Source organism: Mastacembelus armatus, chromosome 16 (genome assembly GCF_900324485.2).
Source record: "Mastacembelus armatus chromosome 16, fMasArm1.2, whole genome shotgun sequence".
NCBI lineage: Eukaryota > Metazoa > Chordata > Actinopteri > Synbranchiformes > Mastacembelidae > Mastacembelus > Mastacembelus armatus.
In genome coordinates, this window is record NC_046648.1 from 23,825,138 (window position 1) to 23,844,940 (window position 19,803).

Consider the following 19,803-nt stretch of genomic DNA (forward strand, 5'->3'; position numbering starts at 1 on the left):
TCAGGTAAAGGAGGATTCAGGTTTAGTACAATCTGGATCTCATTTCCATAACTGTGGTCATGGTGACACTGTGCCATCCACAACAACTGTGAGTTTCTCATGTGGTATCAGCTGATGACTATAATGTTAATACAGTAGGGACAGTGGCCGAAAGTACAAAAAATAAAACCAGTGTATGAAAAACATTCAATTTGATTAACCAGGTGTCATGAGAATGGCAGAAATATCTGAAAGGTAATTCCCTTTAAAGTTGTCCCCGTTACAAATGTGAGTAAAACTCGGAAACACCTGCACTATGACTTCTGGTGTGTTTTATTAGAAATGTAACAGACCCATTCTTCGTTACACTACTCGTTAAATGCGGATTTAAGGCATTAAGGCCCTGACACATGGCGCGGATCCAGCCTTAAATCCCTGGGACTTGTGATCCAGCTGAGGGATGGAGACGCGCAGGGCGCAGCATCAGCAGCACCGCGGTCAGAGCGTCACCGCAGATCGCAAGACCCGCACAGACGCAGCCGACCCAATTATTTTAGCAGCGCAATTATCCCCAAAGTCCCAGAGGTGTTCGGCAGTCGGAAAAAGGGACATTAATAAAGAAGGAGGGCGAAGTAAATTGCGCGACTCTGGTGTGACAGATGTTGGAAAAGTCTGGTTGATTCTGGGCATCAGGGGAAGAAGAGGAAGAAGAGGAGGAGGCAAAGTGTCCTGAACACAGACGAGCGCGTTTTCCTGCTGGAGACGGACGATGACAGTGAAATCAAAAGGCTCCGGTGCAGTGTTTCTGTCTGACAAAGCTTCAGCTGGTGAGTTTCATCTCGACACTCGAAAATGGATCTAGCTATTTTCACAGCTTAGATTTCGGTCTCAGTCTGATGTTTCTCTGTAAGTGTCAGATTCGTGGTGTGCCATCACAACTCCAAAGTGACTTTGCGCTATTCCTCCTACCTCTTTTGTTATTATAGAATCATTACAATAACACTCATGTTCTCCTTTCGGTGCTGGGTAACTGTGCCAGTGCGTCCTGTGGTTGTTTGCCAGGTTTTCCTTTTATTTTATTTTTTTATTATTTATAAAATATTAATTATTATTAGTAGTAGTAGTATTACTGTTAGTAGTAGTACTTATACAATCCTAAATGGATGATAGAGTCCCTCAGAGTTTACATGGACCAGAGTGATAATGACAGTTGTGCAGTTGTTGGTGTTACTGGTTTGTCTGGTTTTAAGCTTCACTGTGTCTTTGGTGTTGGCAGGTTTTACCGTATTTATTGTTGTAGTGGTTCATTCGGCTACAAGAGTCACGACTTTTTTTGAGGTTTAGGTATTGAGCCTTTTTTTTTTCAGACGTCGTCAAAGTCCAAAGTAAATCTCTGCAGTGATAAATCCTTTGATAAAAGACCAGTACCCTTTGGTACAGAGGTAGGTTTAAATACATGTGAATTCTTTTATGTCTTGTGTTTTTATAAAGTCTCTTGAAATCAGATTTTCTAGAAATGCAGAAAAATGTGTCATTACCTACTTCACTACTCAGCCTGGTATTGCTGCCGCATTTGTAAATCTGGCTTTTTGTTGTTGTTTGTGGAGTTGCAGCCCGTCTGTGTGAACAGTAATCCTCAGGATAGTTTGTTCCATAAACCTAAAAAGGGGCAGAGCAGACTGTATTTTAACTGTGTTTCAGTAGGATTACAGACAGCAGTAACTGCAGCCTCATTTTCCCCCTGGGACAGTGTGAGGTTGTGTTTTAAATCCTTGTGCTTCGCTCTGACTCGAACTCTGATCAAACCTCTGTTTGTCACCTAAAAGCTCTATCGTTTCCAAACTTGGCTCCTCAGATTAGATTTGATTATCACCTGCAGCCTGAAAGAAGCCAGGATCAGCATTTCAGCGAGGCTGCAGAGGTGCACTCAGACAAGCAGCAAACTCTTCGTCCTCTCGTCGTGTCATAATGAGGACACACGTCCTTAAGCTCAGGAGGAGCACAGCACCATCAAGGGAAAACCAAGGATTTTGTCACTTGGGATTCTGCCAAATGGGCAATTTAATCAGAGGGCATTTTATTCACAAGAAGTATGTCAGCCTCCTTGTTAGAGAATGATTTATCTGGACTATTATATTGGGGAGCTGCTCCACAGCTCAGCTGATTTCAGCCTCAGGCAGAGAAGTAGCCTCAATGACAAATCTTTAACTGGTTTCTTTGCTGCTCCTGCTTTGCATGTTCAATGCTGGGGTACGCCGCAAGACTTTGTGTCTGTGAAGTGTTTTTGGCTTGGACCAATGTAGTGATTCGTCTTGGTCTGGTCGTCACTTGTATGATATTATATAAAAAAAGACAGTATTTTGGAAATGTCCTCACCTCTCGGTCTAAAATATGAACAGTAAAGAGACTTAGGGATTACTTGGTGCTTTTAGTAACTGTAAAAAGATGTATAGTGTTACGTTGAGGGTTCAGTCAGGTCATGTGGCCTATAACAGGAATAAACTTTATCATGGCTTCACTTCCAGAAGCTCCAATAGGTTTCCTACCTCTAGATAATGATGTTTCAGGAATGTCAAAAAGAAATAATAAATACCAAATCCATTGTCCCATCAGTGGGACTGAGGAGATTGTGTGACAAAGTGTTGTTTTCCACTGCAGCTTTGATTTCTCGCCAACTGCGGCTTCTTCCAGACTTGGCCAAAGATGTTTGGAGCATTCTGGGAAAATTCTGGAACAATGCACCTGCACGTCCACCCACCACGTTTTTGGTCTGATGAGCCCTGAGATTAACACCACAGCTACGATCAGTATTTCTCTGGTAGTTAATCAAAAGATAAATGTCGGGGTTTTCATACGAGGACTCAGCTGTTTGTCTTTTTCTCAGCGCCTCAACCAGACCTGCTGTTGGAAGGACTGAACATGAAAACATGTTTCCAGGGCAGAATCTGTGGTGCATGGCACTTTTGAATGCACTGTGCACTCAAGCGTTACTTAAGCCACACATTAATTTGAAGTCCCTCTGCAGATAAATAGAAAGATCAGATGTTCACTGGAAAAGTGTAGTCAGAGCATGAATGAAGGGCTGAATGCCACTGCCTGGGGCCTGTGTAGTTTGGCCATAACGAAAGCATCTTTAAATAAGAGGGTTTCTTTCTTGCTGCATGTCTCCTTTCCATTTTGATTATATTTATAAATCTCTTTTAACTGTGCGGACTTCCGGTCTAACATCCTTTTTCCTTTTACGTTTTTATGTTTCTGTACCATGAAGGCTGGAGGCGTCATGTTTTCATGTTGTATGTCTGTCTTATTGTGAACATCACATCTCAGGAACATCTTAAAGATATTTACTCAAATATGGCACAGACATCTGATTAGACTCATGCTTATAATTGTTTTATTGTAACTCCTTCAAAGCCTTCACCCCAAATATTACACGTATCTGGACAGACATGCATGTGAACTGTAACTTTGCCTGGTTAGCGGAGGCATACAGTCGTGACACTGTAATACTAGTTTACTGTCTGCATTACCAGTCTCTTAAGAGAAGCTTCAATTATGCATTTATGATTCTAATAAACTACAGTTTATGAGTAGAAGAGAAAAACAACATAAGAACAAAGGAAACCTTCACCAGAATCAAAAGTGAGCGAACAGGATTACAGTTTGGCAGTCCAATAAATCCGAGGCAGGTGGAGGGACACATACTGGCAGCAGAAAGAAAACAGTCACGAGGTAGGTTTACAGAAGAGAATGGTGACAGACAGGCACGACTGGGAAGCTATTGCAAGAATGCAACGTAGTGCAGCTGGCACATAATGGAAATGTATATACGCTGGGTCTACGTGAGGGAATAGGAGACAGGTGTGGCAAGGAGGAATGACTGGTAGGTGACTGGCAGCAAATGGGAAACTGTCAGGATCAATTTGGGATTGACAAGGTCTGGAGAGATGCAGGGTCTAGGGCAGAGGTGTCAGAGGCCACTGGATGCTTCCCATGGAAAAGCTTAGTGAAGCAGCTGTGTGCTTAATAAGGCGAGCGCATGTGTGCTAGTGCTCACACATGAAGTGTTTTCTATGGTATATTTGCAACATATCTTCTGGTTAAACACCTTTCTGTCCATTCTGGCTGCACCTTGCTGTCCCCTGTGGCATAAAACATGCACTGCAACTATAGTTGGCGAGAACCGCCACTGTAGCTGACCAGTAGAGACAGGACAAGGCTTAATTGCACCCACCAAACAAGAGGCAGCTTATTACAACAAAACTTAAAGTGACTTCCCCAAACAAAAGTGTGTCCTTTTCCTCATGTGGTTTATTTCAATGAAATTTCCACAACTGTTGTCACAACTAACAATGACATGCGTTTTCTTAATCTGAGAATGAGCCTTTTAAATCTACATGGGGAGCGGGTCTCTTGTGGTGAAGGCCGCCATGTTTATACAGTAGCTCAGAACAGACAAACCAAACAATGGGCCTAGACAGGGAATTGGCATTTTGTTTTAAAATACGTCCCCTGTACGCTGACTCGTGACTAGAAAAGGGTGGCTGGGGTATGAGGGGTGGTCACCACTAGATACTATGAAATCTTTCACATTTTACACACTGCACCTTTAAAGGAGAGATTGGAATTGTGAAATTTGGCTAAACCTGACTATATATGGGTAGACTTTTTCTCAAAGTATTAGACTTGTCTTCTGTCTCCTAACAACAGTCAACATGTTTGTAGACGATATTTACTTAATGCCAAAGGTCTTTTCTGTACTCAAGAGGTCAGTTTACCACGTTTTCTCCTTTTACCTGTAGATTTGAAAACTTGTAGAGACAGCAATGTTTAAAAGAATTTGTTTTTGATATAAAAGAGCTTTAACAAAGTACGTTAAATTTATTTCAATATTTCCAGTTTTACATTTTTCTTTTGTCATTACTTTTTTATTTTGCCTCTTTAATCTGATTTTAATCTGATCATTCCTCCTCTCCTAGTATTTATTCAGTCCTTTACTCCTTTTCTCCATATATTTCTCGCTTTTTCTTTTCATGACTTTTTTCACCTTCACCCTTTTCTTCACATTGCTGTTTCTCATTACAACTTTCTCTTTATCCCCCTTCTTCACCTCACTGCATTCTTCATTTCTTTCAGTGATGTGAAAAATTAACTCTACCTTCCTTCTTCCAAACCTGTCTCCTAGAAATTACTTTTAGATGTACAGTAAACAAGGACAAATCTGTTTTTGCAGCGAACATAATAACCTGCTGAATTTCATTCAGAGGAAACTTTTTTCAGTGAATAACAGTCATCACCAGTGGGTGGTAGAGGTTGATGGTGGGTATACAACCATGCCCACGGTCCTGCCTGTGGATCGTGGTTTTAATTCAAGTCAGGTTGAACTTTTTCTGGTTTTGTGCATAAGTAAAACTAGACTGTACTTCCTGTTCATGCTGTATCAACACCTGCGGTCGTTCATAGCTGAGTGCGGTGTCCACCCTGCATTAAAGGAGCTGATTACAGTTGATATGTATGTCGCCCTGAATTAGTTTGATCAGTGTTTGACACATGACCTGTTCCAGGTTAAGAAGCCTCTGTCTCCCATCAGTCAGCTCGCCTTAGATGCGTGACCTCCCATAATCCTTCTGATGTACGTTGATGGATCCAGTGCATCATTTCTGTTAGCTGAGACGACCTAATTTGTCACATCACATAGGCGCTGCACTGGGCCTAATTCCCTTCCCTCATTTATTTGTGCTATTATTAATATTGCAGACAGTGCACTTTGAGTCTTAACTCTCTCCTCGTCAGAATGAGAAATTACAGCAGAGTGCTTTACCCATCACGCAGTCTGGAACAAGACTGACGTGAGTGGATCTGTCACTGTGACCCACTTCCACCACATATTACATTGGTATAAATACTCAAATACACCCATCCCTAATGCATCTGGCCCTCCTTCTCTCGCTGCTTCTCCTACGAACAGGTTTATTTTTTCACATACTAACACGCAGTTATTTTTTAAATTTGATTTTTAGTTTCATGTAGACGTGCCACATAAATCTCTAGGTTGCCAATTTGCATGACAAAGCAAAGAGCAGACAATTAAAGAAAACGGAAAGAAACACTGGTTAATAACAAGCTGGACAATCTTATCTACCACATTTAATTATATGTGAAATCAATGTGAGTGACATTAAGATGCAGAACACAATCGGTAACAGCACCAGAACAAAAGAAACATCCAAACTCGAACAACCTGATACACAAACCTTAAACACAGACATGCATTATAACTAACTGCAAGCAAAACAGAAATGCTCTGAATGTGACACTGAAGTGACAGATCTTATTAGACATTTTGTAAAAAGTGAACCAATTTAAAACAGGCTGAGTAGAGCAGGATGAGCAGAATCCATAACAGACAGAAGAAATAAATCTGTCTCAGTGTGCAGACAAAGACACAAACAATTAATATAATCCCATTTGACACAGGAGGAAACTCGCTCACACACTTTTCTTTATCTCTCCTCACAGTTACCAAATTAAAATATGCACCCAGGCAAACACACCCTTCCACAGTGACATTCACGGGTCTACATTTTCCTCACAGCCTTTACAAAATTAATCAAATTAGAAATGGCTTCCTTGACCTCCACACCGTCTGTTAAATGTTCGACAATGACGGCAAATATTATGCAATGTAAACAGTAATCAAATGAAGATTACGTTGCTCCACCATAAACTGGATTAAGCAACAACGGCTGCTCACCACTTTGTCTTTTATTGTCTTTGAGTTCAGCTAATAATAAAGTCATAAACCTCGTCTCTTACAACTAACATTCATATACTACTAAACTGTTTTCTCAGTCATGTTGTGGTGGAAACAATCACTGTTCACATCCGGATCAAGGTTTGGTACAGATAGTGGTTTTTGTTCTACTTAAATAAACTAGAAAAACCAGTAAAACATTTAATAATCCTGGAGGTTCTATGGCAAAATCTGATATTTAGATATACAAATTAATTTCCAATGAACATTTTGCAGAATCAACATTTGCAGTTTGACTGGAAAACTGCATAAATTAACTTCATATCCTCATTACATTAATAGCAAATGCAGTTCAGTCATAATTAGGTTTCCTTCAGAATGTATTTGCCGGTGCAGATTAGGTCTGCTGCATCATAGGAAGGAGGTTGTTTACGACGCTAACTGGCCTCGGATGGGTCCAGATGTGGAGTCGTCATGGGTTTGGACTTGAGCCTGGGTTGTCGATGCTCAACATTCGTTCGGATGTTGAACTATTTACTGTTTTGTTTTGTTTGTCACAAACTCTTTTTGCAACAGGAAGTTTTTCATATATCGTTTCTCTTTCAAGCAGCTTTTCAAACATTGCTTTAATTAAGACTGATGCAGATCCCCACAGTCCTTTCCCCAACAAGCTCAGAAAAGAAAGTCCAGGAGCCTTTTATTTTGCAGCTATGCAGCCGACAGCTGATGTTCTGCCAGCAAACCTTTTAATATTTGCTGTTTGCATGCAGGAGGTCTCAGGGGCCATCACACTGCAGCAGGTGCCAGAAGCCCATAAAAAATAGAAATAGACACACACCAACTCCACCACCCCCCCACATACTCCAACTGACTTTTAACAATTTGAGAGCAGAGACAGAAAAACACACACAAAAGTGTAAAGACCCAAGCTCATGCTCTGTGATCCCTGCACTGTTGTTCTGTTCCAGCCGCTTTAATTGGGGATTTGAGCCGGCCTCTTGTCTTTCTCACTGTGACAAGCTAAAAATAGCACTTTGACAAGTGACAGAAAACCCAGCCGTGTTCAGACTGTGCTTTCTCTGCTGGATGGGCTGCTTGGCACAAGGATGCACACTCAGGGCATCCACGCTCAGAAGGAAACAGACTGTCATCCCGTAGCCCATGTACCTGTTTAATGCGCATGTTACAAGGGAGGTTTTCATCTCAGTAACTACAAAATGTCACAGTGCTCAACATTTCAAACGAGGTCCCCAAGTAACAGGCAGCGACTGAGCGCTGAGGAATGACAGATGAGTAAAACGTAGAAGTGGAGCTTAGACAGAGTTCCCTCTCTCAGCTAATGAAGCTGTGATGCAGTTCAGGTTAATTGGGAATTCTTGCCTCCGCTCTGCTTCTGGCTGTGTTACAGCAGGATAATGATCATGGCTGTTCGCTGTATTACTTTGTTGAAAGTGATCCTCAGCAGAAACGCTCCAGAAATATTTTAGCAGTTGCAGAATTAAGGTTTTTGGTAGTCAGCAAACAAGCAAGAGACATGTTGATAAAAACACTTTGGTGACCTGCTCCATACTGAAATCCTTTGTTATCGCTTTATACTTTCACTTGTGAACACAACCCTTTCATGATCACAACCACCAGGCAAATGTAAATCAACTGTGGAGAGCCAAGTAACGATTGCATCTGCCGCTGTGTTCAGAGAAGAAAGTCCTAATTTTGAAACGGGTGGCAACTGGCCACAGATTGATGTAAGGCGATAAAGGCCCGGGCTGAGAGACTTGATGAGTTTTGTCTGATGAGAGAGCTGAGGGGGCAAAACTGAGAACAATCAGGGACATTTCAAAGGTTATTTCAAAGAATTAAGCAACACTGGGAGTTCACTCAAAAGGCTGCTTCAACTCTGCCAAAGGATTGTCTGAAGAGAGGTTACATCCGATTGGTTTTGATATCGTTAGCATTTTGGCATCGTCAGGGTTTATTAGATAAGAGCTGGCCCCTGTTTGGCTTTAGGGGAGTGGATGTTTTTGAGTTATGCAAAAAGGTTTTTGCAGGAACATGAAATGGCAGATTCGTTCAGTGTGTGGCCGACCAACAAATCCAAAGAACAACCAAATGCAGAGACTAAACCTCATTATTATTAAAGTGAAGTAAACACATGGTCAGTGGACGTTTCACAAATGATTGTATCTTGCAGAAAAAGCAGCAAGTAGCATTTGATTGCTCCTAAAAGCTGAAATGTTACAGAGATTTGAGAGTAATTTGATGACACATGGATGAAAACTGCTCATGTGCTGCGTCAGAGTCATAGACCACAGCAGTAATGTCTCTTTAAGTGTTTGAAACGGCATCATTAATAGAAACAAGTGTCTGTGCATAATAAGAACAGTAATTAACACTGTAACACAACACTCCAGTGACTACGATCCACACAGGGGGAGAAATAAACATCAAAATCACTAAATACATTTTCCCTCTAACTTTCTATTTTGATGGACAGGGTCGGTCCTGGCTGTGACTCCAGGGTCGTGACCTTTGGCTGGGCTGTAGTTTTATAAGAGGAGTGATCCTGCTCCTTGATTGGCTGGAAGGTGCTCAGCAACTGACAGTCCACCCGCCTGCGATATCACACACCTGCCAGTTCCTGTCTCTCACAAGTTGGCTCTGGGGGTGGATCAACAAGTTTAAATTGTGAGTCTCCCTCATGTGTTACACAGTTAGGAGACTGATACAGGCTCTTGAATTTCAAAAGCAATACTTAATACAGTTAATTTGTCAATCTGATCGCTTTCATCCGTCGAGAAGAGGGGTCTGAGAGAGCAGTAAGACCATCAGTATATAGTTTTTATTCCGCAGGCATCTTCTCGTATGAATTAATTTACAAAAACAACTAAGGAAAAGTTCATATTAACGGGATTAGGTTCATTATAACTGGCTGAAGCCAATCATTGAATACCTGGCCAGCATCGTGTCTGCTCTGTCTTTGCTGTGATATATCGGGCTAACACGAGTCCTGGAGTATCACAGTGTTGGGTTGTGAGTCAGCGCGCCAGCCAGCCAGTATAAGAGCACTTTGCATGTGGAGCAGGGATGAGACTGTGCAGCTCTGGGACTGTCGACTAGTCTGCCACTCAGAGGCGAGGCTGCAGAGAGACCGAGTCCACGCTGGAAACAGTCTGAACCAGCTGCTGCAGGTTAGACTCAGTCTAAGTATTTTTATGGTCTTTTCTGTGTTTTTGAAGTACATATAATAAATTTGCTTGTTATGAAAGGACATTTTGACGTACGGTGATTTGAGTTTGGTGAATTTTTTCTTTTTTGTTTAGTTACCATGTATTATATCTCAGTGGAGGCTGTTGGAGAAGAAATTCATAATTTACATTTTGATATTTTAATGTAATTACGTAATATTTCACTTTGCAGTGTTTCAGCCCAGTGCGCCTCTTTTTGGCCTCCTTAACTCAGCCCTGTATAGGATACTGTTCCACTTCAGTAACATTGCTGTGTAATGCCTGTTTTGATCTTCTGATTTGAGTTTTCAGAGCATTTTTCTCTCTGAGCTGTGTTGTATTGACTTGTTTTTATGTTAGAGCGTTTTCTATTTCTTAAATCTTAATTCTGAATCTTAATTATGCAGAATTATTGTATTATTTCTGGAAAATTACTATTGTGGAAGGCCAGTCCTCCCTGCAGATAAAGGGATTTCCTATCTTTATTCCTTAATCAGTTACCTACCAACTTTACCTTGATTTGTTAACCACTGACGGGATGTTTGTTGTTTGTTAAATATTCTACCTCATGATAAATTAGCATATAACACCATTTCATCCAGAAAGTCTATATAATCTATCCTGTTGCTAGCTCTGTCTCCAGCTGTTGTGTCTAAATCCAGATGCTGACGGCTCCCATGCCCCTGAGACCTCATCTGCACTGTCAGACCATGATGCTTTATTTTTTTCTTTTCGTACAGATCATATGTGGACACTTCCAGGGGTTTTATGTGCTGCTAATGGTACTTTCATTTTGCAGCTATGCAGCCGACAGCTGCAGTCTTTGAAAGGATGAAATGGCCTGAGCAGATAGTGAGATGTTTTCTCTGATAATCAGTTAAGTAGAGATTTTGTTGTCTGTGGTGCAGAGGCCAGTGTTTTCAGTTGCAACATCTGCTTCACACTGGACACGCTACTCAAAATGTGCACTTTACCTTCTCCTCAGTTCAAAAACCTGAAAACATGTAAAGGGATTAGCAGAAATGAATATGGGACATGTCAGGTGTAAAAACAGTGTCACTGTTTTGAGTATTAGACACAAATTTCAAACAGCTACTACAGAGTGAGTCATTTCAAATACGGGTCAGAACAGCCTGTTCAGAAAGTTCTATTTGTGCTGTTTGTTTTTGTTTTGTTGTTTTTTTTTTATTCATTTGGACAAGGTTTGTCCTGGTTTCACATTTAACAGGAACACCTGATTAAATGGACAAGGTTCGCAGTTTTCTTGTGTCTGTTTCAATTTAGAAAAAGCTGAAACTTTTATTGAACTTTCATTGACTAACGGTGCAAGAACTCAGTCACTGTGGTAGACGGAGTAAATGCAAAGTGGATGGGAGCAGAGCCTTCTGCAAGAACTGTTCTTGGATCCTGTCATGTGTTTGGACATTAAACCTGGTTAAGACCTGTTTTTCTGTCTCTCTGTTCTGCCCAGGCCACTCTGAAGAGCATGTTGCTGAGAGAACCACATCTCCACAGAGGACTTAAGAAGTCAAGTCTGATTCCAACTTGACTGCCCCTGGTTATGAAAATCTGCACTCAGAGACTACAACGGTACGTCCTCATAGGAGTTTAAGCTGACTAAAGAAAAAAACAATTCTGATTTTTGCATTGTCAAAAGCTTCACGTCCTCATGTTTGTGTCTCTCCTCAGGCAGAGGGTAAGATGTACGTCGAGTCAGTTGTCCGATGGGGGGCATGGAGCATCCTGCTCCAGTTTGGACTGGGTGTACTTGGTGGAGGCTGTCCTCCACGCTGTGCGTGTCGACCCGAGGCTAAAGAAGTGATCTGCTCTGGCAAACATTTGAGCTCAGTGCCAGAGGGCTTTTCTAGCGATGCTAGGCGTTTGGATTTATCTCACAATAAGATTAAGACTGTTGGGCGTCGCCAGTTCTCTGGCCTCCTGCTACTTCAAGAGTTGGACCTAAGTGATAATATAATCTCTATGATTGAGGTGGAGGCTTTTCAGGGCCTACAGAATCTCAGGACTCTTCGGATTAAGAATAACCGTCTCAAGATCATCCCGGTTGGCGTGTTTTCAGGTCTGTCCAATCTGCGTTTTCTGGATTTGAGCCAGAATGAGATTCTGGTCTTTCTGGACTATACCTTCAAAGAAATGGTGAACTTGCAAATACTGGAGGCTGGAGAGAATGACTTAGTGTTCATTTCCCAACGGGCTTTCTTCGGTCTGCAGAATCTGCAGGAGCTCAACCTGGATCGCAGCAACCTGACCTCCATTCCCACTGAGGCATTGTCCCAACTCCAGAGCCTGACTCATCTTCGAATACTACGCCTCACCATTACTACCCTGCCCAACAACGCTTTCCGCCGCCTCCACCGTCTGCGTAGCCTCCTGATATCAAACTGGCCAGCACTGGACTCTATGGCAAGCAACAGCCTGATTGGGCTTAATTTGACTTCGCTTGTCATCAGTAGCTGCAATTTAAGCACAGTTCCTTACTCAGCACTTCGTCACCTCGTCTATCTGCGTTTCCTGGACCTGTCCTACAACCCCATTACTGTTATCCAGGGTAATCTGCTGGGTGACCTCCTGAGACTCCAAGAGTTACACTTAGCAGGGGGGAGTCTGCTACGAATAGAGCCAGGGGCCTTTAGGGGGCTGGCTTACTTTCGCATGCTGAATGTGACATCCAATCAGCTCACTACTTTGGAGGAGAGTGTCTTCCACTCTGTGGGGAACCTTCAGGTGTTGAGGTTGGATGGGAATCCTCTAGCATGTGACTGCAGGCTTCTCTGGGTGGTCCGTCGCAGATTGCGCTTAAACTTTGATGGACATCAACCGACATGTTCGTCTCCAGATGCAGTGAGACATCGTGAATTCAGAGACTTCTCTGAGAAGGAGCTCCCAAGGTTATTTACCTGTCGTCCTGCTCGTATCATGGACCGCAGGCCACAGGAAGCAAGAGTAGAGGAGGGCACTACAGTCGTCTTCTCTTGTAAAGCTGATGGGGACCCATTGCCATCTATCACCTGGATCTCATCTCATAAGAATGTGGTTTCCCCAGCTGGGCGTATCAGAGTTTTGCCCAATGGTACTCTTGAAGTGCGTTTTGCCCAAGTTCAGGACAGTGGAACATATCAGTGCCTGGCAGGCAATGCGGCTGGCAATGACAGTCTGACGGTCGGACTGTACGTGAAGGGGCTCCCTCGCAACCGCACCATCCCTTTCTTCTCAGAGGAAGGCTGGGTAGAGCCATCAAACACCCAGGCCATCAATTCCTCAGCTCAAGTGGCCAAGCCATACCCGTTTGACGCAAAGACCTTGATCATCGCCACTACCATGGGCTTCCTGTCTTTCCTCAGCTCAGTGGCCATCTGTTTTGTCTTCATGTTCTTCTGGAGCCAGAGCAAAGGCCAGATCAAGCACACAGCAACTATTGACTTTGTCCCACGATCTTCCATGGGCGGAGGAGGAGGGGATGGGGGTGATGGTGGCAGGTTCACCATGAAACTTATTTAAAACCAAGGAAGAGGTGAAAAGTGTCTTCATTTGAAGTGTGAATAACTCTGCTCTGTGGACCTTCGACTGCGACACACAGAGACTTTGGTTCAGAGGCCCCTTTAGAAGCCAAACCACAGCCAGCTTGTTGTGCTCGTGCTAGTCCTCATCTAATTTTAGAGCCAAAAGTTACATTGCAGTACCCACTTGTCTGTGTTATCTAACTAATGAATATCTCATGATCCTGGAATAGAAAGATGTTAACAGATTGTGGGGGAGAGCGCTCTCGCGACTGTTGTGTATTTGTTGTCAACAACCTCTTCTCTGAATAAGAATCTTACCAGGTATCTAGCACAGGCTTCTTTTTAGCTGTAGTGTGTAATTGCATTTAATTAAATGTAAAACAGTTTAACAGTTTTCACAGCTTTTGGATTTAACACTTTGTGGCAGTTTGTGTTTTAACACATATGTCAAAGATTTCTGCTTTATCAGGTGCTTGTTTAATGGTCCATATTTATAATGTGCTCAGCTTTATGTCTTCACTTGCCAACACAAGCCAAGTAAACATCTGCCCTTTGGACCCTAGGGTTGCTATTTCTGCTTACCTACAGAGGATCATGTCAAGGTCTGTCAATTCAGCACTGGTTTTAAACTTTAACATGTGAATATGTGACTATAAAGCTTTTGATACTTGCAATAAACGTATGGAATGGACTAACCAAATAATTTCAGATTCTCAACTTTATAATGAAATTGTTGACATTTTGTAGTTTTGCATTATGCTTCAGGTATGCTGCATGGGAGTCTTGCTTTCTGTTCTTGGTATTGCATACTTTAAATGATTATGTACTGTAATAGTGTAAAGGGACTGATAGTACACCATAATGTATATAGGAATGTATCAGGTCCAAATTGGATCATTGTATTTCTTTTGTACTTTATCATGTAATTACATTAGAAAACTCTTTGTTCCATCAGAATATGCTGTTTTCTCCTTTTTTATATTAAAGAAACCATTTTTTATTTTTAGTTTTTTTTACCCACTCAAAACACTGAAGAATATGTGCCTCGGTAACCTTCTCACCATCGACAAGGAGAATGCTCACCTTATCACCAATATCTTGTAAATATTTAGGTCAAGGGTGTTTGTGTATGTAGGGTTTTTTGCTGTCATGTTGTCCAGTTCTGAGGATTAATGTCACTCAAATAGTCCATTCTGTATGTGCAGTATGCACAAAACAAAGCTTTATTACACCAGGAAAAAAAAATGATGTAAATGATGCACACGTACTGCACTGATAGGTTGGTTCATTTTTTATCACTGTGTGTTATTAAATGGCTATATTTAAATCTTCCTTGTGTGTGCATTTCTTTGAATTATTTCAAATATTTTGGAGTGTTATCAAATGAGGGGGAAAAAGCCAAATCCAATAATTACAAATCTCTCAGTGGGTTTTCATCTGAAATGACGATTGTTGGGAAATTGGCAAGAGAAGGACACATTTTCTTGCATAACCAAAGCACTTAATCTCTGTGTCGTGAATCCATTGTGAGGACTTTGTGTTTCATATGGAGGTATAAAGGAAAACCCTATTGTCCCTTTGCAAGACAGCAAAACTACAGCTGGCAGCAAGCTAGTCACGCAAATGTACAAAGGTCTCCTGTTTCTTGAGAGAAGACAACAGATTATGTTTGCACAGGAATACCTTTGTGGCTGATTTCTCTGAGCATGAAGTGAATTCCTGCTGAAATTCACATAAATCTCTGTGGACATTTAGTTGTGTTACATCCGTCCCCTGCTGCATATTCTCCACTGCTGACTCCCCATTATTAAAAACAGAATGTTACTCTTGAGAGTGATAAGCCAAACCTTAACCAATGAATTAACCTCACTTCACCTTAGTACAGTTTAGACACTTGCAGTGCTTAGAATGGATTCACTGGACACTAAATCATTTTGTCCATCGCATGCAGCTGCCCGGAATAACCCAGAAAAAAAAAAAAGATAATCACGTGTATGAGCGGAGATTTAAACCCTTTTGGATTACCTCTGCACGTCTCAATCTCTTATATAGGTCTGTGTGGTGGGTGCTATTCTCCAGCCCAGCTTGGCCTGTCATATCATCTATTTTAATACAACTATTTGCTCCCATTGGACAGAAAACCAAAGAGCAGATTAAAGTGGTGCCACTCCTCCAGACCATGATCGGTGTCCACACACTACCGAGAACATTAATGATCTCAGCATCTGCTCTCAGGTTAGTTTCAGGCTCCTCTTCTGAGAAAGGCAACATTCCTTTAAAATATGAGGCACATTTTACATTTACTCTGTAGTCACTTGCCTGATGCTGTCATGCAGTGACTGGGGAATAGGATAGCCTGAACTACAAGCAGCTAACAGCAAAGGTGGCAAAGATAGGAGGTGTTCTGGCCACAGATTATTATAAGTACTTGTAATGTAATACAGTAAAAGGTAAAAAGGTGACTAATGAGATAATTAAAACACTATAATAGATCAAGAAATGCAATTAAGCACTGCAAACTGTCACGGAGTTTAGGAGATTTATTTAGGCCTATATTGAATCTAGATCTCTAAACATGACATTTATAATTATTTATCATGGAGTTTGAACAGTACAGGTTTTGCTCTTTAAAATTGTTATATTAACTCAAACTGCAGCCTGAACTTTCTCAATACATTTTTGACTCAGTACGAATTGACCTCGACTGAATAAGGATGGTCTACAGCCCTTCAGTGAAGAGATCAGCTGTGACGAGAGGTACTTGAAACAATTCAGAGTGAAGAGACGATACTTTAGGAGCTGAAATTAGGAATGACTCTGGATGGTGATTCATGTTCAGAAAACTAATAGGGCTCCTAGGGGGACAAAAAAGACTAATCTGGTTTCTAACCGAGCTCCTGGATGTCAGCAGTGTGGTGTTTGTCTCAGTAAATAGTCAAACTAGTCAAACAGTCAACTTTCTCTCTATAACCTATAAAGATCTTTGGAAACTCTTCCCCAAAACAATGGAAAAAGCAGAAATCCCAGTGGAACTCCAAGCTGGACACCATGAGGACTAAACCCTTCCTCAATGATCAGCAGCGTCTAGAAAAAAGAAAATCCAATGCCAATTACAGCTCGTCTCCCGTCAAGAGGAAGTTGGCGTCAAACGAACTACAATGGACTGGACACTGGGATGCACTGGCCGCAATGCATCCTGGGTGTTGTAGGACTTTTCACCTTCACTGATTTTCTCCAGTCACAAGGCCTTCAGAACATTTTGTTGTATTAAATGATCATCTATACAGCAGTGAATTAATTGTTTGAAAATTTCTTGTTGGTAAATTTTTTTTTAATTGATGATAAAGATTAAAATGACTTTGAAGCTGTACTGCTGGTTTTTGCTGTTAGATACTATAGGATCGATTTAAAGTCACAGCTGTTCTGAGGATACTTGTCCTTGGCGGCATACACTGTCACTACACTACACTACACACACTCGCATCCGTATGAGGAGGCTCTTCGTGGTGCTTTTGCCCAGACTTAGTCTTCGTCAAGTATTCACTGAGTATTGTGAAGTTTTTTCAGTAGCTAGTCATGAAAAGCTTTGTGTTCAATGAGCTGAGATGCAGGACTATTTCGAGCTATGTCCTTTGATGTTGGTGAACAAATGTCTCAAATCCTCATCACTTTCAACTAATACAGTTGCATCATCAGCAAAGAGAGAGTGGTTGAGAAATAATGTCTGCATATCACTTTTCTCAATGCATATTAATTTTCCCAATGACAAACATAATCACTGGGTAGATAATGTTCAGAGGCAGCAGTGAATGTAGTGCTATAATTATAAATTGTAGGAAAATGGTTTGGTTGCATGTTCGATTTGTAGGAATTTGACACCACAGTATAGACTGAGGTTCACACACTAAAATACACTAAACTGTATTTTCATTTATATACAGGCTAAGAAATTATTCAGCCACTATACCTGGCTCTGCTTGTCAACTGAGCCATCTGAGTTTGTACCATAGATATTTTTTGTGCCATGTCACGGTTTCCCCCACGATGGACATAACACAATTGGAAATGTCAATCTTTTACTGCCACTAGGAAAAAGGTTAACAAGGTCTGGACCAAATTTTACAACAATCCAGCCTGTGACTTTCAGGATCCGCATGCTGAAATGGCTGACTTTACTATACTACTTGCTATATATGATGTTTTTAAATCCCTGTAGGATTTCTGGCTCATTTGCTAAATGAAGTCATCAGTTAGTAAATGGCGTCTGTGTTGTATTGAATTTTCTATCACGTTGCATCGTCTGTGAAATTGAGATAACTAAACAAAAAGCAAGTTCAGGTAATAGGGTATTCATAATTCTGTATCTGTGTCAAACAGGCCCAGTGTTTTCTCCAGTCGATTGTTTTGCATTGATTTAACCAGTGAGCAGTGCTAAAACCACAAATTAAAGGGACTCATTGCATTTAACAAGGAAATACCAATTAGCATCACTAATCTCCAAGTGTTTTGTAACAACATCACAGTAATGATCATCTTGTGATGCCTTTAGTCTGATGGGGCCTGGATGAAAGAAAAACACCTGAAATTCATTATAATGACGACAGTACATTTTCTGCATTCAGTATTGATTCTGATATTTTAGGACTGATCAGAATAATAAGATCTGCAAGTCTATCCTGTTCCAGGCACCCTGATAGCAGGGTTTGGAATAGTTATGTGTCGTCCCTGTAGTCTTGTCATCTCTACATGAGAATTAAAAAATCATTGATTAATGATTTATTGCTGGATTGGATCCAAACTATGTAATTAAAGCGTCTTTCTCTCTTTCTCCTGAACTTGGATCCTTAAAGGGCAGAACCACACGGGGTGATCTGATTAATGAAGCTTCTTGCCAGAGGCAGCTAATCAGTGCACCGAGCTGCTGAAGGAGACAGAACTGTCTGGTGTGAAGATTCAGGAGGAATAGTTTATAACTTGGACGATGATTAAAAATCCTGCTTTTGCTGCCATCTAGTGGTTGAAATATTCACACCCAGTCATTGCACTTTGCCACACACAATGACATCACTGCTGAGTGAAGTCATCGTGTGTGTGCACGACTTGAAACTGCACAGATAAGAAGCATCATCACCGTCATACAAGCGACTGTCAAACTGATGTTAACTCAATGATCGGGGCAATAAGATCAATGCTGTGATCTTTCACATTCAATGCGCTTGTTTAACCATTTATTAGGCTGCTAACTGTTAAATTAAGCCTTAGATATCTAATAAAGCTCAGCCAATTAACAGAGAATGACATCTATAAAGCTTTTACTCATACTCCACATGATTGAAGTTGAATGTGTGTGGTTGAATGAGTAAGTTTCATGAATAAAACCACAGAATCTGAATCCTTGTATAGTGAGGGCTGACATCCCTGACTGAACTCAAATTACTGGCAACCCTGAGACACCATTAAAGTATCTGAAAGATGTTAAAAAATGGAAATTGCCCCCCTGGTGGATGGCTTGTTACATGCTTGTTCCCAACAATGACCCACCTGTGCTGTGGAATATAGAGTCTTATGAATAGAGAGAATATAGGAAAAATCTCCCCTTTTTCCAGCACAGTCTCATGCTGATTTCCCCTGCAAGGAGCTGACTAATCTCAAACGCCCCATAGAAACCCAGATGCCACTTTAAATGATGTCTAACACTGTGAGCAATTTCACGAAAATGGAAGCATCTGTTTGGTTGCTTCTACTTACAGGCATTCGCCATTTAGAGTGGCTCAATTTGACGAATCTGAGTCGATTAACTTGCAACAAATGCAAGCACAGCAGAGCCAAAATGATGATTCGTTCATACTGAGGCACTCAGGCGCTATAGCGACATATTGATTAAACATTAGAAGAGGCTGCTGAGGCAATATCATTATTGGATGTTGGTGTGAGGGCTTGTGTGCAAACATAAAATGGCACTGACAGTGGACTCTGTGCTCGTATCTATATTCCGACTATATGTAGTTCGCCTGTGCAGAAGGAAATGTGTCTCATGGTGTTGTATCAAATATTCCACATTTTGCACCGATTTAATGATTTAAAAACGGTGTCAGTCTGACAGTAAGATGCAAACGAGATGAGCATCTGGATTTTAAAGGTGCAGTCATATGCAAAAATATCTGAAATTGATCAGCAACAGGTTTGACGCGTGACCCTACAAGCCTGTGATTGTTAGAAGTGATGTGTTTGTAGGCGATGTCTTCGCAATCCCACTTCTCAGCCCTGCGCCCCCGCTGAAAGGCTTCACTCCCCCTGTGCCTTTTCCGAGGTGGAGCCTGAGAGCCCG

At 41.4% G+C, this 19,803-nt stretch overlaps 1 protein-coding gene across 2 annotated transcripts; it reads left to right on the plus strand.

The window, feature by feature from the left end:
- The first annotated feature begins 682 nt into the window (after nt 1–682).
- lingo4b (leucine rich repeat and Ig domain containing 4b) lies at nt 683–14,807 on the plus strand. 2 transcript variants are annotated; one of them, XM_026317006.1, is made up of 3 exons: nt 683–806; nt 11,429–11,547; nt 11,647–14,807. In XM_026317006.1, the coding sequence occupies exon 3, from the start codon at nt 11,659–11,661 to the stop codon at nt 13,471–13,473; it is 1,815 nt and encodes a 604-aa protein (XP_026172791.1). In that variant the 5' UTR covers nt 683–806; nt 11,429–11,547; nt 11,647–11,658; the 3' UTR covers nt 13,474–14,807. The 2 variants fall into 2 exon arrangements, with proteins under 2 accessions (XP_026172791.1, XP_026172792.1); XM_026317007.1 differs by lacking the exon at nt 683–806 and adding an exon at nt 1,397–1,421.
- Nucleotides 14,808–19,803: the final 4,996 nt, after the last annotated feature.